This window comes from Leptodactylus fuscus, chromosome 8 (genome assembly GCF_031893055.1).
Source record: "Leptodactylus fuscus isolate aLepFus1 chromosome 8, aLepFus1.hap2, whole genome shotgun sequence".
In the NCBI taxonomy this organism is placed as follows: Eukaryota; Metazoa; Chordata; class Amphibia; order Anura; family Leptodactylidae; genus Leptodactylus; species Leptodactylus fuscus.
In genome coordinates, this window is record NC_134272.1 from 10,655,504 (window position 1) to 10,677,918 (window position 22,415).

A 22,415-nucleotide genomic window follows, 5' to 3' on the forward strand; every position below is an offset into this window, starting at 1 on the left:
TCATATGGTTCAATGTTCTGTCCTGACCGATTACTTAATATATCTTTATAGTATTGGGAACTCTGCAGAGTTGAATGATAAAATGCAGGTTTTCTGCACCTACCACCAGGGGGAGCTCCAGAGCTTATTGCATACAGGTAGTCCTCGGGTTACGACGGTCTCGTTGATTGGCCAGTGTACAGCATTCGGCCAATCAACACTGGTTCTGTGAGGAGGCGGAGTCTAAGATCGGACCACAGCAGTCTCCATTGTTGTCCGATATTAGACTCCTCCTCCTGGCCAGCGTTGATTGGCTGAATGCTGTACACTGGCCAATCAACGCTGGCCAATGCATTCCTATGAGAAAAAGTAAAACGCAAGCTGCCAGCTCTCCCTGTACAGTACGTGATTTAGTGTGCAGCGGCTCGGAACCGAGGAAGACTGTACTGTATTGTACTGTATATGGTACAGTCTTCCTCGGTTCCGAGCCGCTGCACACTAAATCACATTGATCCGTTCCTACGCAGCGTCGTATGTTATGTTTCCGACTTACGTCGAAATTCGGTTTACGACGCCGCGTAAGAACGGATCAACGTCGTAAGTCGAGGACTACCTGCATTGTGCTAGTATGCAGTTCAATGTAGTAAGCTCCTGAGCTCCCCCTAGTGGTGGCTGCAGCAGGACAAACTTTATCATTTACTGCTTAATGTCTATGTTGGGGATTTGCAGAAGATAGCTCTGACTGCTATAAATGAATTATTCGCCCCATATTTTGGGCCTATTTTGAGCAATAAAACAAAATGTTCAGGGTGGTCATTTCCTGTAGAGAAGCTTGGCATAGCAGCAGGTAAAGCATTGCTTAGTAGTTCTTATATATTGGACCTGTTGACTGCTTTTCCTGCCACGGGGGCATTGACGTCCCGCACTGTCACTGTCGTCTGAGAACCCTGAAACTTAGTGGCGGAATGTAGAGAGTAATGACAGAGTATATACAGAGGGGAGCGTAACCTGCAATCATAGCATTGTGTCCGCCATCTATGTATAACGCTGCCTGTATTCTATGTCTCTTACAGCTGTCTCAGCCCGGGCGTCTCCCAGACACTCTGCCCACTGTCCAGAACTCGGTTCCTGTCACAGATCTCACTTGGGACCCGTTCAACCCTCATAGGCTGGTCACTGGTAGGACAATACTATATCTGTACGGTTGTGCTGTTCTCAAGGACCTGTTGACCTTTGATGGACAATATTCTTGATTTAGATGTGATTTCTAAAATCAGGAGAAGTTAAGAGATGTAAAAAGTCACCTTGTTAAATTTGGGGGCATAAAGATGTAATAGGGGCGATTAAAGGGTCAAGGAAATTTGAAATATTAGTAGGGTCCTGCTGGGCAGTTCATAGATGGCGGCCTATCAGGTTCCCTGCTACTAATAGCCTCATTATGGCTGCAGCAGATGTTGCTAGAAGTTCTCACCATTGAAGGGAAGTCTCAGTCCATGTAATGTATAGGAATTGTGATCGTCATAAGGTTTCCTTTACACGTATGTTTCATTGTATTGCAGGTGGGGAGGATGGACGGATACGGGTGTGGGAGATTCCACAGCATGGGCTCAAAGAGACCCTGACTGAACCCCAGAGTGCACTTGCTGGTAAGTGGTGACACGTACTAGTCATTACTTAAAGGGTTATTCCCACTAACAAAATGTATCCATAGGATCCAGTAGTAGGAGCCCCGGCTGCCATCACAAGAATGGGGGTTTTGTATACCACCATTTCAATGAACACATGGTCACACGTACCTGCTGGCGCTCCGTTCATCTCTATTGGACTAGTGTAGCACTCATAGAGATGAATGGAGAAGCAGGAGGGGTATCTGAGTGATGAGATGCATGCTCGGCCATTGCTGTATGAATTTACTTGCAAATATTCCTGTTGCTAAAATCCCATAGAATTGACTGGAGCTATGCTCCTTCACCCCATTCATTGGGGGCACTCAGAGCCCTTGTTCTCATGATTACTGGGGGACCCAATGGTGAGTCCTCCAGTGATCAGACACTTCTACCCCATGGTAAGTTTCCTACACGTCATAGCTATTTATTCCTACCAGCACCCTCCAGACACATGCACTATCCACATGACTGAGTGTGCATGTCTTCCCCAGAGGCGGCTTTTCGAATAAAAGGATCAGTAAAAGTCCAATATGCCGATCCTTATTTCTTCTGACACTCCCCATGTGTATTTGATAGTCAGCACTTTGTGCCAAAGTCCTCCTCTTCAGCTGACCTTCATCTAATGATCTGCCCACAAACATTCAGATAATGGGATCGCTCTCTCCTTATATCCTATACATTCCTATGTATAGATCTTTTGGGGTTTCATGTTAACCCTTCCCAATTCCCCATCAGTCCTATTGTTTCGATGGGACTCATGTGAAGCGACTTCTGGCCAAGCAGTGATGTAGGTTGTCAGAGCTGGTATATGGGATCACACCCCGGGACTGAAATAGGAATTCATTGTTAGCTGAAAGAATCACAGAGCCGGAGGAATGTCCCTGGACCAGCACGGCAGCCGGATCACCGAGAAACTGACGGACCTGAAAGAGGGGCTTACACACCTCCCAATGTCAATACATGCCAAATACTTTCACTATATGGACAAAACTACTGTTTATTCTCAGCATATTTCCATGTTAACCCTTTATTACTTCCAAGGTGGAAAGGTGTGACCACTGGCGCCCTCTAGTGAGTTCTAGCATGCCAAACACAACAGCACAATGAAATATACGTCAATCTAACACAGAGGGGAGATGTACGATAACGTCAGACTCTTGATGTGGTTTCCTTTATACAGTAAATTGATCTATCGCCTCTTTATTCCATAGTTCATAATGAGAGGATCTATACTGTGCGGTTTCACCCCTGTGCTTCTGATATCCTTGTTTCCTCCTCGTATGATCTTACCCTGAGGGTCTGGAACCTGAAGACGGGGAACAATGTCCTGACGCTTCAAGGTCATGAAGATCAGGTATCATCCATTATGTACTAATATATACATGCAGAGCCTTGTGATCCTGTAATGTGGTTTAGGTGTTATAGGAACGATCGATAAGTGATATAAAAATGGTATAAATCTCCCTAGATGTGTGTACAGGTGGCATGCACAACATAGATCTGATCCCACAGCACAACTACTATAGCACAGCTTGCTACAAATAGGTAATCACAGCACAGAAAAGAGTGCCCATGCTGACCCCCTGTCCATCACTGAAAGCACCTACAATAGACACGTTAGAAAGATGGTCATTGATGGAGTCCAACAAATCTAATAGAGTCAGGTTCAACCCAAAATAACTTGCAAAACAAAAACCGAAAATAGGGCTTACACTGCTTCTCTCATGCAGCAATATAGAAACTAAGTTAATGACCTAGATTTACTATTTATTAGTATTATATCACATGGCTCATCCTATATTAACCCCAGGCCATTGACTTGGTTTCTATTCTGTGCAGGGACTCCTTCAGATACTAAGGAGTCCCTGCACTGTGACAGGTTATTTCACCAATTTAAGTAGATGAATAAGTGAAATAAACCAGGACACCTACAGTAGTCACACAGGCAATGACAGCTTTGTTTTTCCAAATAACAAGGTGGCCTTGAGATCGGTCATCAGTATGCAAGTACTGGAAAACCCCTTTAATTCAGTAGATAGGTGGGAAGCTTCACAAGAACAATGCTCTTACCTGTTGCCCTTTTGTCTTCTACAGATCTTCTCTCTAGCATGGAGTCCAGATGGCAAGTACTTGGCGACTTGTAGCAAAGATCAACGTATTCGTATATATGAGCCGCGTGTCTCCGACAAGGCTAAGCAGGTCAGATACAGAGTGGTGATGGCGGCTCAGCTCGCCCATTGCTGATGTGATCCATAATAATGGGGTGACTATTCCGGTAACTCTTCTCACAGGAGGGCCCTGGACCCGAAGGTCCTCGTGGAGCTCGTATTCTCTGGGTATGTGATGGCAAATATCTGCTTGTGTCTGGATTTGACAGGTGAGGGCAGCCTGGTATCTACTGCCATATTGTTCTGTATGATCTAACATGGGTATGGATTATAGTGACCAGCAGGTACAGTGATGGATTTTATGTTATCTTGACAGTCGGAGTGAACGCCAGCTGACTCTGCACAGTTCTCAGGACTTGTCACTAGGTCCTGTTGCTACTGTCAGCATTGATGTGTCACCATCTACACTTATCCCCTACTATGACCCAGACACCGGGCTCCTGCTACTAACTGGAAAGGTAGGTTGCCAGCTACATGATAATTGCCATAATAATTGCTGATTGTCATAATGCCATGTAGACGGCAATGAGCAGTACTAAGGCACGATCACAGGTGGTCAGCTCCTCTTAGATTCACTGTATATGGAGAGGTGGGCCCGCTGTTACTACTAGGGGGAGAAGAGTGGGCACTGCTGTTACTACTAGGGGGAGAAGAGTGGGCACTGCTGTTACTACTAGGGGGAGAAGAGTGGGCACTGCTGTTACTACTAGGGGGAGAAGAGAGGGCACTGCTGTTACTACTAGGGGGAGAAGAGAGGGCACTGCTGTTACTACTAGGGGTAGAAGAGTGGGCACTGCTGTTACTACTAGGGGGAGAAGAGAGGGCACTGCTGTTACTACTAGGGGTAGAAGAGTGGGCACTGCTGTTACTACTAGGGGTAGAAGAGAGGGCACTGCTGTGGTTACTGGGGAGAGAAGAGAGGGCACTGCTGTTACTACTAGGGGGAGAAGAGTGGGCACTGCTGTTACTACTAGGGGGAGAAGAGAGGGCACTGCTGTGGTTAATAGGGGGAGAAGAGAGGGCACTGCTGTTACTACTAGGGGTAGAAGAGAGGGCACTGCTGTTACTACTAGGGGTAGAAGAGTGGGCACTGCTGTTACTACTAGGGGTAGAAGAGAGGGCACTGCTGTTACTACTAGGGGGAGAAGAGAGGGCACTGCTGTGATTACTGGGGGGAGAAGAGAGGGCACTGCTGTTACTACTAGGGGGAGAAGAGAGGGCACTGCTGTGATTACTAGGGGAGAAGAGAGGATACTTCTGTTACTACTAGGGGGAGAAGAGTGGGCACTGCTGTGATTACTAGGGGGAGAAGAGAGGATACTTCTGTTACTACTAGGGGGAGAAGAGTGGGCACTGCTGTGATTACTAGGGGGAGAAGAGAGGATACTTCTGTTACTACTAGGGGGAGAAGAGTGGGCACTGCTGTTACTACTAGGGGGAGAAGAGAGGGCACTGCTGTTACTACTAGGGGGATAAGAGAGGGCACTGCTGTGATTACTTTGAAAGTAAGGATGTCCTGTATTTTGATGGCTATAGATATAGATTTATTGAAGGACCGCACCCAGATCAGCTGTTTCGGAGACGTCTGTTAGCCTGCAGCTGCCACACTGGATGGGGAGAGGAAGCAGATCCGTTATAGGAGTGGTGCAGCAGTACCCCAAACCACCGCTATACAGTGGATGAATCTGGAGCTCTGTTCTTTTTACTTGAATCGGAATCACCTGTACACACCTGGAGGCTTCAGATCTGATAGGACATCAGTATTAAACATGCATTAGGAGCTGGAATACCCCCTTATGAGGTGTGCGCCTCCCAGTTGGGTGCATCTTACTGCAGGGTAGTCCAGATTACATGGGTTCCCATCATACAGTTACTCCCTATCCGCTGTGTAAGACCAGTGTGTGAAATGCCGGAGAGAACGTTACTTCTCCTTTACTAGGAGAGCTGATGGGACGGGACCTGTTTATGCAAAAAACTTGACACTACTTACAATGAAGTGGGTGTGAATGGGTTAATGCTGCTGTTATCTACTTGTGCTATTGGGATAGACTCTGTATATAGTAAGTGATGAGATAAAGGTCATGGCAGGGCTTGTTAGCTCACTTCACATGAGACGGGCGGATAAGTGACAAGTGGCGGTGTGATAAGTGGTCTCCACAAGTAGTAGTGATACAGTGCAGTGCGTGTATATATATATATATATATATATATATATATATATATATATATATATATATATATATATGTATGTATAATTTATGTTATACTCTATTCTTACCCTGATGGTGTTGCTTTTCTTTTTAGGGTGACACCAGAGTATTTCTCTATGAGGTGACCCCAGAGGCCCCCTACTTCCTGGAATGCAACAGTTTCATCTGCAGCGATCCCCATAAGGTGAGACCCCACAATCTGGTGCTATAGCTGGCGCCCTGCACCATGTATTTGTGTATAACAGCGATCCATTCACTCTTCACTCTAACTCCAGGGCTTCCAGTATCTGCGGAAAGTGGATTGCACGGTGCCCGATGTGGAGATTGTGCGCGCCATACGTCTTTGCCATAATTCGGTTGAGCCTGTGGCTTTCCGGGTGCCACGTGTTAAGGTGGGTACTGCCTGCGATGTAGTAGGTTGGTTATAACAATGTGAATGGTCACCTGGAGTATTGTCTTCTCTATGTAGAAAGAGTTCTTCCAAGATGATTTGTTCCCACCATCCCGAGTCACCTGGGAGCCAGCACTGACAGCAGAGGAATGGCTGAGCGGTAAAGACAAGCAGCAGCGCAGCATCAACCTCTGTCCTCAGGGCATGACTCCGGGTAAGTGCTGGCAGTACCACAAGTGTAGCTGTTGGCAGTGGTGGGGTTAGAGAGCCCAACAAGAGACCTGCACTCATCCCCCTACCTGTGAACTTATGCTGTATCTATGCAATAACATCGAAGTCTTCTTCTCTGCCTGCAGTGAGCCAGGCACCTAAGGAGGCCCCAAGCAAGAAGTATGTCCCATCTTCTGTGTATCTTCAGGAGAAGACGGATGAACAGAAGAAGGAGGAGGTGAGACCTGCACAACTTATTATTTTACATTTTACAAGTCTTTGAGTAAATTCACACTGGTAATTGTAATACAGAAGGCAGGGCTGCCATCAGAGCGGTACAGGCAGAACTCCAGTTAGGGCCCTCAATAAGTGTTAAAAAAAGCAAAAAAAAAACGGGAGCCGTTCTCCTGCTGTGACCCCGTTCACACTTACACATGTTATTCAAAAGCAGTCACCCAGTAGACTGTATGGGGGAATCACTCACAGGGCATTATACTGGGTGCGGTGCCACGGAGAGGGAACTATACTGTGAGGGGGCATTATATTATGTTTGGGCCACTCTGGGGACGTCATACTATGTGAGGGACCACTGAGAAGTCATTATACTGCAAAAAGGAGCAATGAGAGGGTATTCTATTGCACAGAGGACCAATGAGTGGGTATTATACTGTATGGGGGAACAATAAGAGGCTTCTAGGGACCACTGGAGCATTATACTGTGTGTGGGGCCACTGAGGGAGCATTAAACAGTGTGGGGCCACTGGAAGGCATTATCATGTGTGAAGTGCCTCTATGGAGTGTATTATACTGTGTGCGGGTACAATGGGAGTGGGCCAAAGGGGTCAGAGAATTGCCTTCCTCCTCCTCTAAGATAAAATAAGAGTGGGGGACCAGTCAAGTTGTTGGTATGGGGTCCTAAAATTCCTCATGGTGACCCATTATCCACAGTGACAGTAGCAAAAACCTCATGACTGCTATGGGGCCAAGCACTGAATCAAAGGTCAGAAAAGGGTTTTCCTGCAGTCTCCACTAGGAGGAGCTCACTTCACAGAAATGTGTACAGCGCCTTGTAGTTCTATAGTGGCTGTATACATGCATATGTAGTGAACACCCCCTAGTGGTGACTCTGGGTAGGCAGAGTTTTATAATTTCCTACTTTTAATGTCATGTTATGCACATATGTGTATAGCCAGCAAAATGGCAGCTGTCATTGTATAGCTAGTTGCTGTGTAAGCTACTGCCATGTAATACCGCTGTATGATATAGTGCAGACAGGCTTATATCCATGTCCTTCTGTACTACAGCTTCTGAGTGCAATGGTGGCAAAACTGGGGAATCGGGACGACCCTCTACCGCAGGATGCATTTGAAGGTGTGGACGAGGATGAGTGGGTGAGTAAATAACATTATGATAACTGAACCCCTGATAAAGGCTGGTACTGTGTGTGTGTGCGTATATATATATATATATATATACATATATATACACACAGTCCTATGAAAAAGTTTGGGCACCCCTATTAATCTTAATCATTTTTAGTTCTAAATATTTTGGTGTTTATAACAGCCATTTCAGTTTGATATATCTAATAACTGATGGACACAGTAATATTTCAGGATTGAAATGAGGTTTATTGTACTAACAGAAAATGTGCAATATGCATTAAACCAAAATTTGACCGGTGCAAAAGTATGGGCACCTCAACAGAAAAGTGAGATTAATATTTAGTAGATCCTCCTTTTGCAAAGATAACAGCCTCTAGTCGCTTCCTGTAGCTTTTAATCAGTTCCTGGATCCTGGATAAAGGTATTTTGGACAAACAATTCAAGTTCAGTTAAGTTAGATGGTCGCCGAGCATGGACAGCCCGCTTCAAATCATCCCACAGATGTTCAATGATATTCAGGTCTGGGGACTGGGATGGCCATTCCAGAACATTGTAATTGTTCCTCTGCATGAATGCCTGAGGATTTGGAGCGGTGTTTTGGATCATTGTCTTGCTGAAATATCCATCCCCGGCGTAACTTCAACTTCGTCACTGATTCTTGAACATTATTCTCAAGAATCTGCTGATACTGAGTGGAATCCATGCGACCCTCAACTTTAACAAGATTCCCGATGCCGGCATTGGCCACACAGCCCCAAAGCATGATGGAACCTCCACCAAATTTTACAGTGGGTAGCATGTGTTTTTCTTGGAATGCTGTTTCTTTTTGGACGCCATGCATAACGCCTTTTTTTTATAACCAAACAACTCAATTTTTGTTTCCAAAATGAAGCTGCCTTGTCCAAATGTGCTTTTTCATACCTCAGGCAACTCTATTTGTGGCGTACGTGCAGAAACGGCTTCTTTCTCATCACTCTCCCATACAGCTTCTATTTGTGCAAAGTGCGCTGTATAGTTGACCGATGCACAGTGACACCATCTGCAGCAAGATGATGCTGCAGCTCTTTGGAGGTGGTCTGTGGATTGTCCTTGACTGTTCTCACCATTCTTCTTCTCTGCCTTTCTGATATTTTTCTTGGCCTGCCACTTCTGGGCTTAACAAGAACTGTCCCTGTGGTCTTCCATTTCCTTACTATGTTCCTCACAGTGGAAACTGACAGGTTAAATCTCTGAGACAACTTTTTGTATCCTTCCCCTGAACAACTATGTTGAACAATCTTTGTTTTCAGATCATTTGAGAGCGGGCTGTCCATGTTCGGCGACCATCAAACTTAACTGAACTTGAATTGTTTTGTAGAAAGAAATGGTCCAAAATACCTTCATCCAGGATCCAGGAACTGATTAAAAGCTACAGGAAGCGACTAGAGGCTGTTATCTTTGCAAAAGGAGGATGTACTAAATATTAATGTCACTTTTCTGTTGAGGTGCCCATATTTTTGCACCGGTCAAATTTTGGTTTAATGCATATTGCGCATTTTCTGTTAGTACAATAAACCTCATTTCAATCCTGAAATATTACTGTGTCCATCAGTTATTAGATATATCAAACTGAAATGGCTGCTGCAAACACCAAAATATTTAGAACTAAAAATGATTAAGATTAATAGGGGTGCCCAAACTTTTTCATAGGACTGTATATATACAGTCTGTACTCCTAACAGATAAGGTTGTGTTCACATCTGTCTTGGAGGCTCCATTACAGAATCCGTCAGCAATGCCAGACACAACCATGACAGTAACCTGACCGATCTGTTCTAGTCACTGTGGTCCATCCGGTGCCATTAGTGTGTCTTATGTGACCTCTCTAGTCACTGATAATGACAATAATGGAGAACTTCTTTTTAGTTTGCTGGAATTCATTCCTAATCGGGGGTTAAACCTGAGACAAGACTCCTATGGAAGCCCGGGCTGTGGGTTGGTTTGTCCACAGAGACACTTAAATTGTAGGTTCTCCTTTCCTTAACCTAAGGTGACCCTACACTTGGATATAGAGCGTTCCATCCGATACATGCTCGGTTTCCTCGTACTCTGCCAGCATTGTGTCTATACAATACTCAGATAGTCGCCTGTAGCGGTCATAAATGGCGGTCTGTATCCTGCTGACTGATCTGTAGAATAACTGTAGGATATTTCCAGGGCTACATAGCAACTTTGTCTGCGACTCCTTCACTAATATAAGCGGAGTTGCATTGCAATCCCGGGGGATCACTGCTGGATTGTTTTGCTGTTGCAGCATCCTGAGGATCCCAATGTCACTCCATTCACTTACATTAGTAAGAGACTCTCAGGGTAACACAGCCATCTTTGGTTGCATGATGGGAGTCACAGCCAGTCACCATGTAGTCCTATCCTCAGGGCCAAGGCTTATTCTTCTCCTTCCTGCTGGATCCACTGCTGGCCTTAGCTCAAGAAGCTGCATTGAATACTGTATATGTATACTGTATATATGGACTGATAAACTACTGGCCTGCAACCTGACAGCATGCAGGGGCTGTTCTATGTGTCTGCTGTGTCATGGGGACATTACAGGCCACCATAACCATCTGCCTGTATATTGCGGGGTCTCTTTAGAGTATTGGATTTCCCTGCACACTCACAGATGGGATTATTCTGGAATATAGGAATAAGTCTACATGTTAGCATGTTCTCATTCATACATGTAGCAGCGCCGGCGTGCACTGACCTCTGCACAGACACTCTTTGTTCTCCTCACAAGTCTGCATTTTGTCTCTTTCAGGATTAGCAGTGACCTCCGGTAACCCCAGCTGCCTGCTCACCCCTCACCTCTCTCCCATGTAACTGGAAATGTCTTGGAAGGGAGCTCTGCTTCTGATACATTCCAATCCCAGGGAAAAATAAACTCAGGCCAATTGTTTACACACTCCCAGCATTCCTGGCCAGCCAGAAAACTGGATCATTGTACACCCCAGGAGGGGCCGAAGCATGTGCGCTGGGCACACGGGCATCCCCGCACTTCTGGTGCCATTTTTTAGAGTTCTTGCCTATTATGTGTATGATCTGGAGTATATTGTGATGTTATAAGCACAGCGGTCACATCTTTCTCTTTACTAATCTGTTTACAATGTTATCCTGACTGCATGAGTTTATTCTAGTGACCGCCTTGCTAGCCGGTGTAGTTTGGGGGACAGATGCCCGGGGAACACTCAAATGTTTACCTGCCATGTAGAAGCCATATATTTTACTAACACAGGGACCACTTGTGGCACTGCCAAATGTGCCCTGCAGAGCAGGGTCTGCCTTATACCTCTAATAAAACTGTCAAAACATCACAGTGTGTGTCTGGTGCGCCCCCTATCTGCTCGGCATGGATGAAAGGGAGTGAAAGATCAATGGTGGCAGAAGCCAGGACTCTGCAGATGAAAGCTCTGCACTAACTACACAGATACAAGGCAGCGGGGTCAGGGGTCGCCCTCAGGGAGACCCCGGAGCTCATGAAGAAACAGCAGATTATTGGAGTCATGGAATCATAGAGCAGGTAAATGTGGCAGATATTACCCGTACTCTATATACAGTAACAAGAGGGTGCGGTGAAGGTGTCACACCTTACTAATAAGGGGGGGGGGGGGTTATAAAGGGATTGTCCATTTCTTACTCTTATTGATAACCTGTCCTCAGGATAGATCAGTGGGGATGTGACACGCAGGACCCCTGCGGATCAGCTGTTTGCATGATAAGTCATGAATATTAGATTGGTGGGGGACCGACACCCAGCAACCCTACTGATCAGCTGTTATCAGCAGCCGCACCTCTAGATTTGCACAGTGTACAGAGCAAGGCAGTAGTGGCCACTCCACTGCAGCGGAGCTTTTATGTAGCTGACCTACACCTGAACTGCAATAACCCAGTACAGCCACTACACCGTGCATGGCGCTGTCTGCATCAGTCTCTCTACACTATGCAGTTCTAGCGACTATGACTGCTGGTATCAGTTGATCAATGGGAAAGGGGTGGCAGGCGTCAGAGCCCCATGCATCTGATAAAAATGACCTATCATAAAGAGCAACAAAATGTACAATACATCGTGGACCTCACTTCAAATCTGTATAGACGGCTTCCATTGTAGCCTGTGGTAGTCATGAGATCCTGCCAGTGATGGCTGCCAAAAACTGCATGGAAAATATTCGGCATTTCAAGAGATTTCTGGATATTAGGAAGAGTTAGTGTAAGAATCTGGATAATACATCAGGATACAGGGAAGTGCAAATGAAATGTTAGTGAAATTATGACAAATATCAAATCTATCCCCGATCCTCAAAAAGTCACCTGAAAATAAAGAAACGCTGTCCCTGGACTCATAGTGGTGAAGACGCGAGAAGAGATGCCTTCTGAAAACTGGCCATACACATGAGAGACGCGCTGTGCCAAGGCAAAGGGGGATTAGCCAAGAGGAATGGCGCACAGCAACCTATGGTGTATGGCCACCTTTAAAGGGGTTGTCTACAATAATTAAAGGGCTGTCAGGTCCAAAACACCTCCCAAACCAATGATGGCGCCATGAAGAAGCTTTATATAGGAGCCGCCACACTGATCTTTTTATGGAAATGAAAATCAGCCTGTGAGTGCACTGGGGGCGGGGCCTGATTTGCCTACAAACAGCTGTAAGTGCTTGGACTCTATTGGAATCAATACTGCGACCACTCCGTGTATGGTGTGAGAACAACGTGGTCAGGGATTGGCTGCAGCGTTACGCTTACATTATTACTGCAGAGTATCGCTTCTCCATATTTGATCACATTTCCTGGCTTTCACCCCTTCTTCTACATTATCTCAGAGAACCATTTTAGGAATACGTTCGCTTGTTGTGGGGTTTCTTTGTGCGAGTTAATTCACTGGACTCCTCTGTTTAGTTGAATAGCTGCAATACCACACACAGCCACAGGGGGTGTCATTGTACTGCCGTAAAGGGGTGAAAGCAAGAGGTGATGGCCTAAACGTGGGGGGGGGGGTGTACAGGGGTAAGGCATGATCACCTATCCACACTCTTGTCCAGGCCGGCTTCTGCCTCCACCCATAGGTGGCGCTGTGCATATACGGTCAGGTACAGCGCACCCTGGGGGCGGCAGTGGAGGCGACCTGGACAAGAGCGTGGACAGGTGAGTAAATTATCAGCCGCTATCTACTGTATTATTATACAATAGGGGAGGGGGAGGCAGCGTATACTCAGTATGGGCCAAATATACGGGGTCATTTATACTGGGGGTCATATATTGGGGGGGGGGGGGGTCCTAAGCCATGGGGGTGACCAAAAAAAGGGATCATGTACCTAGTGGGGGCTGAAAAAGTCCGGGGTCCCCCCTGGTTGGGGCTCTGACAGACCTCACTGGATACACAATGATAGTCCCAATAATACAAGGGAAAAGTGGAGCATCAGCCAATCAGGACACTGCTTTAAAGTATAAGAGCAGGGATCTGATTGGTTGCTGTGGATAACCGTTCATTCACCAGTGTTAACCACATCATCCAATCAGATCAGGGCTTTCATTTTATACAGTGTTCGAAAATGCGAGCAGGAATCTGATAGGTTGCTATGGGCAACTGCTTCATTTCCTCTATGCTAGACACCAGCCTAAACAGCACAGCCAATCAGATCACTGCTCTCATGTTTAGTCTAAACTAGAATAATAAAAGCTGAGCCCTGATTGGTTAGCATAAGTAGCGCCGTGTATGTATCGGTCTCATCCACAGCGCCCCCTATACACGGCCTCCTTAGCCCCGCCCACGATGTGTTTACATGAGAACTCCCACAATTCATTTCTCCTGCTGAAGTACAATTTTTTTTTCAAAATGGCGCCGTCACGTGGTCTCTCATCGCGGTCATCTGATCATGACGTCATCAAGGTCCTTGCGCCGCGCAGAGAGAGATTGCTTCAGCCGCGCGTGTAACCTTGACTGCAGCGGAGCGCCATGGTAAGAGATGCGGAGGAGCGCTAGCGCGTAGTGTGTCCATGTGTGATGTCCTTGTGTCGTCCTGTCACTGCCCCGCACACTCCGCACCACAAGTCTCAGCAGGTCCTGGCAGCGGCACTTGTAGGTGATAGGTAAAATTCAGCCCCGTGTCCCTTGGTCTTACTATGACAACAGCGCCCCTATGGACTAGGGCGACAATCACAATCTGTGCTAATGGAGCTTCTATTGGTCCTGGCTCCCATAGTGATGCTTTGGTAACCCATGGATGAGACTTGGGCACTACTACTGTATAGGTAGGGGTGCAGAGGTAACAGTCACTAATGGGCCCATCCCTCAGCCTGCACCCACATTATCCTAGTGCCCTGTGCTGAGCTGCAATACCACATACAGCCTGTAGACCGGAGTGGCGCTGTTCTTGAGACCCTTTATGTAGCCGATTACAAGAACCGTGTATCTAAAGAGACAACATGGCGCCCCCTGACTCTGGTACGTTCCTAGGTGTCCTGGACTAACCCTCATGTACTTTGTCTCCTCCGCAGGCGAAATACTTAGCGCAGATCCTGGTAATGGGGGCGCAGGTTGTGGGCCGGGCGTTTACAAGGGCTCTGCGCCAAGAGTTTGCAGGTAAGTGCTCAGAACACCGATGAGGTCACGGGTCTGTATCGGGGGCTGTTCACACAGGTGTGTAATAGTATACAGGCTCCTCACACGTCTCCCGCTAATATCATCCCCCAGCGAGCAAAGCAGCCGCCGAGGCCAGAGGGGGGCGAGCTGGGACCGAGTCAGCAGCCGCCAGCAGCTTGTCAGGAATAAGCCTGCAGGAGGCGCAACAGATCCTCAACATCTCCAAACTGGACCCTGAAGAGATTCAGATGGTGAGTGCTGTGCAGGGGGCGGCCACCTCCGACTACCCGGGAGCCTCATCTAGGTCACTTATGTAATTGCCTGATACTATACTCCCTATGGTGGTGACAGGGCAGAACCGGCCACTACAGATCCTCAAGCGTCCAGTACGCTGTCACATCGGGGGTGACAATGGGGGGCTAATGGTTTTCTTTCTCTTCCTAGAAATACGATCATCTATTCAAAGTGAACGACAAGTCGGCGGGCGGCTCCTTCTATCTGCAGTCAAAGGTGAGCGCTCGCTTTTTTTTCCAGATCCTTTTTTTTCATACTGGATACATGTCATGTCTGTGATCTGAGGGGTCTGACACCCGGACCCCGGGCACATTCGCTATTCCTGCCTATGGTCACTAGAAGCTGTTTCAGTGGATGTGAAAGGCATGTAGTCTGCCCCTATTCAAGCTGCAGTTCCTCAGAACCACCACTATACAGTGGATGGCGCCGCAGCTCCTAGTACTAGGCAGAGTTGCTTAAACTTACTGTCCACTGCAGCAGCTTTTACGCCTGGAACTAGTGATCTGTGCAGGGTCTTAGTGTCGCACCCCGCAGATCAGATTCTGAGAACTTATCTTGTGGCTAGGTCAGGAGTATGGAAAGTTCCTTTAGCTTTCTCTCCAGGTGTAGCTGTAGTTATGGCGCCCTCCTCTCCATAGCACACCTACACTATATATGTGGCGCGGCCATCGCTCACTCTGTATTAGTACCGCCTCACTACACAAGTCTTGTAGCGCCCCCACAGTGTATGTGGCGGGGACTCCTGTCTGTGTTGTGGCCCAGGCTCACTGATAGCCGCAGAGGTCTGGGCAGCACACGGGTGTCACCCATGCTATGCAGTGACGGTCGGGCCACACACATCTGCTTGTATTGAGCTTTATAGGTTTCTCTTCTCCATTACGGTGAATTCGAGCAGATGGATTTCCATAAACTCCATTCAGAGGTCGCAGACATTTGTGTCCTCTTGTGAAGTTACCTGTCGGCGGCCATGACTCGGCTCTGTACAGGAGCTGTGGTATCTGGAGACAAGTGCGGGATCAGATTCTGTTACTAACAGAATGAACAGCGTTGTGATGTGGCTGTGTGAACGCGCCCCAACACACACAGTCTGCATGGCTGACCTTCATCAGGACACGTCAAGGCTCGCACTGATGAGCTGCCACCTTGGAGGGGCCGCAGAGGCCTTGAATGGCCCCCTTCTCGGTGCGAGTCTCTGAGCAACCAATAGAGCGCAGTCACAGCGATTAGCTCCACCTACTTGTACAATGATCATGTGACCACCAGCGACTACTTTTATTTTTCCAGGTTGTTCGAGCCAAGGAGAGACTTGACCAGGAGTTACAGATCCAAAACAACCCGAAAAACTCAGGAGAGGAGGCCAAGACCACGTGATGAAGACCCTCCCCGATGACTCCGGCCCACAGCCTTGTACGGCTCCAGGGGTTTCTGTTCTCACAGAGATGGCGGCGTAGACCCCGGGCACGTAAGGGTATCCCCACTTCTGACAACACCAAAAGGGGAACGCCTTAATGTTGTAATTTATTACTGTGACAATAAAGCTTTATATTTTTGTAAGGAGCCTTGTACAGGGTCTCGACTATCACTCGCACACAGTGGAGGCGGCCATATTGTCTGCTGGAGATCCCAAGTGCCTGAATGCTTCCTGAACGTAGAGGTCGCGTTCTCCTGAAGACAGGTTCGGCACGTGTGGCTGCTTCCAGTGTATGCCGCCGGTTACAGTCTGATATTTCTACTGCTGCTCATATGTCATGTTAGGTTACGGTGCGGACGCCATGTTTTGGTCGCCCAGTTGTGGGTGTTAATGATCCATTGAGACACTTGTTACTCCCAATAAAGGAATCATTTATCCGCAGTTGTGTTGTCAGGTCTGTCAGTGGCTGAATGTAAACTTCTGTATTAACATGCGAGTCTATGGGTGACGGGTGCCAGTGTACACTTATATAGTGGGCGCTGCCCGAGGTATACACTGGGTACACACCTGGACCCAGCACTGAGCAGCTGATCCTACTGCAGTGATATATACAGTATACAGTGCTGCAGTAGCGGACTCCACCCCTGTCCCTGTTACTTGAATAGGAGCGGAGCTGTCTCTGTTCTTTGCTGTGGCTTCCAGTGCTCTGAGCAGGCTGATCAGTGCAGGGGCTGGGTGTCTGACTCCCCCTGTCCTCAATATAATAATATTCCCTTATCAGAGGTCATGTGATCTCAGACATTGCACCGTTGTCTCATCTAGATCTCACAGATTGCTGCTCCCCCCTCCTGAATGTCTGGCATATTACTAGTCACATGGGCCTCACATCTCGGAACATTGCTGAGCATGTGGCGGCATACTGGCAAAGGTGATGTGTGACGTACCAACATACAGAGGGGGAGGGGGGCAGCTCCATGTGACAGCACAGGCATCTAAAAATGTAATTAACCCTCTGATGTCACATGACCAGGTAATAACTGAGTAATACGAGCTTCTACATAGTAAGCGCTTATTCACGCACCATTACCCATACAGCTCAGCTATGAAGCTCGGGCCGTGTGTACCGATTTTACCGGCCTGAGTTCTCTCTGATTCTAGGAGTCCTGCCCATATTATAGTCACGGGACTCTACAACTATAATGCTAGGAGTCTCCCCGCGTGCTGTTCAGGCTGGTACATAGGGATGAAGCTTCACGGCTGAGCTGTACGGGTAACGGTGGTTGTTAGAGATGAGCGAGTACTGTTCAGATCAGCCGATCCGAACAGCACGCTCCATAGAAATGAATGGATGCACCTGGTACTTCCGCTTTGATGGCGGCCGGCCGCTTAACCCCCCGCGTGCCGGCTACGTCCATTCATTTCTATGCGAGCGTGCTGTTCGGATCGGCTGATCCGAACAGTACTCGCTCATCTCTAGTGGTTGTGCCTCTGGACAAACCCTTTAAATGATAAAATGGTGACTTCCTGCAGTCACCACTAGAGGGCGCCTGCTGCATACTGCTTGACATTGGTGGCATGCAGTAAACTCCACCTAGTGGTCACTGCAGGAATGGTGAGAACAATAATACAACGCCCTCTGTGCTATATATAAGGTCTAAGAAACAAACATGGAGACTTTTTTTTGTTTTTATTGTTTCTTTTAATGGTTGAATAAATGCCCCCAGCTCGGGGAGGCATCTCGTTGGCAGCGTTGCCCCGTATGGAGCTCACTGGACAATCTCCGCACTCAAGGGGGCGGTCTCGTCATGTCGCAGTCACTCAGGATCTCCCACACACACCGATGCAAGAGCTGTCTTCACTTGGACAATGAGGAGTTAAAGACGCACAGGGGTAAGGGAGGTTCCACGTGATACAGAAGGCACTTCATGTGGCTGCCTGCAGATCATCGCTCCGGCGGCTCAGGGCCACACAGAGCGTCACTCCCTTTCAGCTTGGCATTGGGTTTATCTGCTGCACTCACGTGTCTCCTACACAGTGATTGGTGGACAGTAATGGCGGCTACAGTGACCGGGCCTAGACTAGAACACAAGTGTTGAACCCTGCGGCTTTATTCTCAGCGGCTCCCACCGTAGATTTACAGGGAACCCAAATCCCACTGGCCAAAGGCGCCATTATGGCAATGTGTGAATGTCGCCTTCAACACCCTCATCTTGTTCTAGATTCGCGGCTGATTCTTTATAGCGGTTCATCCATCGTTTCATAGAACTAGATGATAAAATTGTGTCTGACTGCGGCCACCACTAGGGGGAGATACTGCGGACACTGAAATAGAAAGCAACAGTCTCCCCCTAGTGGTGGCCGCAGTCAGACACAATTTGGACAATCTGCAGGTTGTGCATTTGAATAAAGAGTTAAAGGGGTTTAGTATTAATGGGGTCGCCTTAGACTGGGGCATCTTTGGGGCCCCCTACTTCAGGCGCCCCCAAGAACCACCTGCTTGGGCGAGCGCTGTGGCTGCTTCTTTTTTCATCCATTTGGTTGTGGCCCCGCGCGGTACTATAGCTCTGGGTTGTACCACGCACGACCGCAACAAAATGGACGTCACCACGTCAGGTATGAAGAGGCCGCGGCTCCTGTCCAAGGTGGCAGTGCTGGATGTCCAAGTCCTGGAAGTCCCATTTAACCCTTTATCTCAAGGCAGAGGTCGGGAGCGCTACAAATACACACTATGAACAAATGAGGTGGACGTACCATTAATACTGAAATAGAGAATTTTCTGGAATGCATCAACTCGCAACGGCTGACATGTCCAGAACAGCCAATAGAACGATGGCCCTTATTCTCTAAGCGATACTTGGATAATAAAAGCCCTCGCCTGATTGGCTGTTACAAAGGCCTACAGAGGAAACCATTTTGTAGACTGGCCAGACATCACTGGTGTGTTAGACCACAAGATGGCCGCCTCCTTTGTGGCCGTCTCTTGTGCAGTAAGAGGCCAGGCATCAAAACCAACCCATATACGTGACTGTAAGACCAGGGACGCGGCCGCTCATATCCAGGACGTGCAAAGTAAAACTGAAGTTTACCATATTGTCATATAATATTACTGTATATCGAGGCCGCTGAAATCCAAAACCCATCTGACACACCGCCGGCTGGCCGAGGACCCCTTTAACCAGGAAGTGGATGTCCAGATTAAATAGGGGGGCATAAGATTAGAAAAAAGGGTCTTTATAATAGAAACAGCGCCACTCTGGTCCATAGGCTGTGTCTGGTATTGCAGCATTCACTTGTAAATGGAGCTGAGCTGCCATATTGTACACATGTGCAAGAGTGCCACTGTTTCTCGAAAAAAACAGACCCCTGGCATTGGCTATATAGATCATCAACATCAAGGGGGGGGGGGGGGGGTCCAAGCCTCTGTATGGGGCGGGCAGCGAACAGCGCCTTACAATGTGTAGTGGCCATGGCTGGTTACTGCAGCTCAGTTCCAATTCAAGAGAGCTGCAGTAACCCAGCGTGACCACTACACATTGTATGGCGCTGTTGCTTTATTCCATACACTGTGCTAGTTCTGGCCTAGATGTCTGACGATACCGGCTGATCTGCGGAGGTGCCGGGGGTCAGGCCGACAGCAATGTTATATATGGTATTTAGAAAGAGAGCTGCCTGTTTAGTGCATGGACACGTTGGGTCCTCCAGAGCAAGAGAAGCTCTTTGCAGCCACACTCTAAGGATATTCACTGCGCGATGCCCCTTTTATTAACTCCGAACTCCCTGGCAAGTATTAGAAAATGGGTTTTGCAGATCAGACAAGCCCTTTAACTCAACTCCTACCTGAACCCCCAACATCATGAACAAGAGATACCAGCAGAGCATCGAACTCACACACCACTCGCAGTCTATAACATCGCTGGGTCAGCTCCTTCCATGGCGGAGCCCACGGAGACCCTCCTCGCACACCGTTACATCAGGGGTATATAGGGATTTGATCGGTTTTTTAAAGCAAATTTTCTGCGCGCTCTGAGGAGAAAGCAAAGAGAAGCCGCACTCATTGTGCCTGAATGCGTTGTCACAGGATATCTATAGGGGGGTGGGCTGGGTGTGATAACAGAAATGGCGGCCATGGAGTTCGGGTCAGTCGATAGGATTATGGAAAGTGCAGAGAGCAAGTTAGTGCATAGGTACGTGTCAAAAAGAAAGGAGCGGAATGTGATATAAGAGAGGACCGGGACGATACAAGTCCAGGGGCAGGTCTGGGGTGAGGATGGTGCAGAGCGTGTGAAAGGCCTTCATCATAGAGAGGATGAGTACGCAGAGAATCGGAGGTGGACGGGGTATCGCGAGGTTCCCGCACGGTCCACGCTCCTCTCCCTCTTGTCGTTGCAGAGTCAGCTCGCTCCGAGCGTCTCCATTATTATTGCTTTTCTCGGAAGGCGAAAAACCTTCTCTCGTGAATTCTGAGAAACAAAAGACTGCAACGTAACTTCACCTGGCCTCCGAATACGACAAAGTGCTTGGTTCTAGTCCTTGGAAAGTCTCTTTACAGTTCAGTCACATTATTGTTTGGCATTCGGCCTGGCCCCCCCATGTTGGTCCCACGTACAAGAGGGGAAAGCAATTCCGCAGGTGATGCAAAATGATACAGATGCGGGCGCCCGTCGGTAGAGATCTGCTCACAGGGCGGCAAATACACATTCTCTGTATTGGTGCTTGTGCAAGAGGTCCGCGGGGGTCACAGGGCCAGGAATGTCACTGGGTCGCCCCTGGGGAGTGTGTAGGTTCAGTGGGCACAGGTGGAAAGTTACAGGGGTCTTCTCAGTTGACCACTGCTGGTTTCAGTAAGACGGACCCTGGAGGGATGACCACCCATCCTGGCAGTAGAGAATCCGAGCCCACGCCAGGTGACAGATCTAAGACCCCGCTGGGGAGCAGAGACAGTGCATCTGCTGAACTAGGCCTCACTTTTGACCCTTCAGTCCTGTCATCGCACTCTGACCTCTGACCCTTAGGCCGTTTTTCATTTTCGGATTTTCCTGCTGAAACCAGAGAGACTAAAGGCAAGCCAAGGCCCGCTGCAGAGTAAGCTTGAGACAACAGGGAGCCCTTGGCCAGGTTAAGGGGGGACCCTGCAAGTGTCAACATGGGATTTGGTAACCCCGCCAGAGCAGAGGCCACACCGCTGCAAGCCAATGAGCTGAGGTCTAAAGGTCCTGGTGCTAATGGGATTGGCAAGGTCTGACTGCCAAAGATGGCGGCTGGGTTGGGAATAATGAGTTGGGCCCCACTTGCATAGCTGCCGTCCCCCGCTGCTGGTAATTTGGGTGGCTGGTGTATCTTCAGTAACTGGCGCTGCTGATGTGAGATGAAGTGGCCGTGGGCCTTGATGTGCTTGCGTAGAGAGCTGGGGTCTGTGTAACGCTTCTGACACCCCGGCATCTTGCAGTAGTAGGGCTTGTCCACGTAGTGGGTGCGCGTATGCTTGAAGCGGTCACTGGAGTTGGAGTAGCGCTTGTTGCAGCCCTCGTAGGGGCACATGTAAGGCTTTTCACCTGGCAAAAAAAAAATTGAACAAAAGGTGACGACGGGAAAATCCAAGAATGGTGGCAAGTAAACACCTCTGTGATTTATTTTCAGTGGAGTCTCCGCCCCTTGGAAGTGCAGCCATCTTGGTTGTCACCTCTAAGGCCACATGTTGATGGAAAGCTGTTTTTTTTTTTTTCCCGTGTTTTTTTGGAGCTAAAGCCAAGAGTGGATTGGGTAGAAGGGAAGAGTCTCAGCATTTCCTTTATGCCCTCTCCCTGTGTTTTCTTCCGTCCTGGGTTTCAATCTTCTAGGCCTTGGGCAGAGCCGACTGCGCATGTCTGGGCCACAAGAAAATGGCCTCTTACTCAGTAAGCTGGTGTATCGGCCATTTTCTTGTGGCCCGGGCATGCGCAGTCGGCTCTGCCCAAGGCCTAGAAGATTGAAACCCAGAACGAAAGAAGACGCAGGGAGAGGCCGTTCCAGAAGAAGATGGAGGCATCGCTGGAGAGTTCTCTCGCAGCATTAGAACCGCCCCCAGTGCTGCAAGAGAACTCATTTGCAT

The 22,415-nt window shown here is 48.2% G+C and overlaps 3 protein-coding genes across 3 annotated transcripts in view; 2 read left to right on the forward strand and 1 right to left on the reverse strand.

The window, feature by feature from the left end:
• CORO7 (coronin 7) overlaps positions 1-11,351 on the forward strand; it is an 83,152-nt gene extending 71,801 nt beyond the window's left edge. Inside the window, exons 17-28 of the mRNA XM_075284081.1 lie at positions 1,053-1,158; positions 1,539-1,625; positions 2,858-3,000; positions 3,741-3,845; positions 3,938-4,023; positions 4,131-4,272; positions 6,119-6,208; positions 6,300-6,416; positions 6,494-6,629; positions 6,772-6,863; positions 7,930-8,016; positions 10,808-11,351. Of these exons, the coding sequence (XP_075140182.1) occupies positions 1,053-1,158; positions 1,539-1,625; positions 2,858-3,000; positions 3,741-3,845; positions 3,938-4,023; positions 4,131-4,272; positions 6,119-6,208; positions 6,300-6,416; positions 6,494-6,629; positions 6,772-6,863; positions 7,930-8,016; positions 10,808-10,813 (1,197 nt within the window). The 3' untranslated portion in view covers positions 10,814-11,351. The remainder of the gene's footprint in view (positions 1-1,052; positions 1,159-1,538; positions 1,626-2,857; positions 3,001-3,740; positions 3,846-3,937; positions 4,024-4,130; positions 4,273-6,118; positions 6,209-6,299; positions 6,417-6,493; positions 6,630-6,771; positions 6,864-7,929; positions 8,017-10,807) is intronic.
• A 2,526-nt stretch (positions 11,352-13,877) lies between these two features.
• PAM16 (presequence translocase associated motor 16) lies at positions 13,878-16,473 on the forward strand. The gene is made up of 5 exons (XM_075284108.1): positions 13,878-13,998; positions 14,538-14,622; positions 14,734-14,873; positions 15,067-15,132; positions 16,201-16,473. The coding sequence occupies exons 1-5, from the start codon at positions 13,996-13,998 to the stop codon at positions 16,285-16,287; spliced, it is 381 nt and encodes a 126-aa protein (XP_075140209.1). The 5' UTR covers positions 13,878-13,995; the 3' UTR covers positions 16,288-16,473.
• Positions 16,474-18,687: 2,214 nt separating this feature from the next.
• The window catches only part of GLIS2 (GLIS family zinc finger 2), a 28,274-nt gene continuing 24,546 nt past the window's right edge, over positions 18,688-22,415 (reverse strand). The window contains exon 7 of the mRNA XM_075284091.1: positions 18,688-21,879. Coding sequence (XP_075140192.1) covers positions 21,146-21,879 — 734 coding nt within the window. The 3' untranslated portion in view covers positions 18,688-21,145. The remainder of the gene's footprint in view (positions 21,880-22,415) is intronic.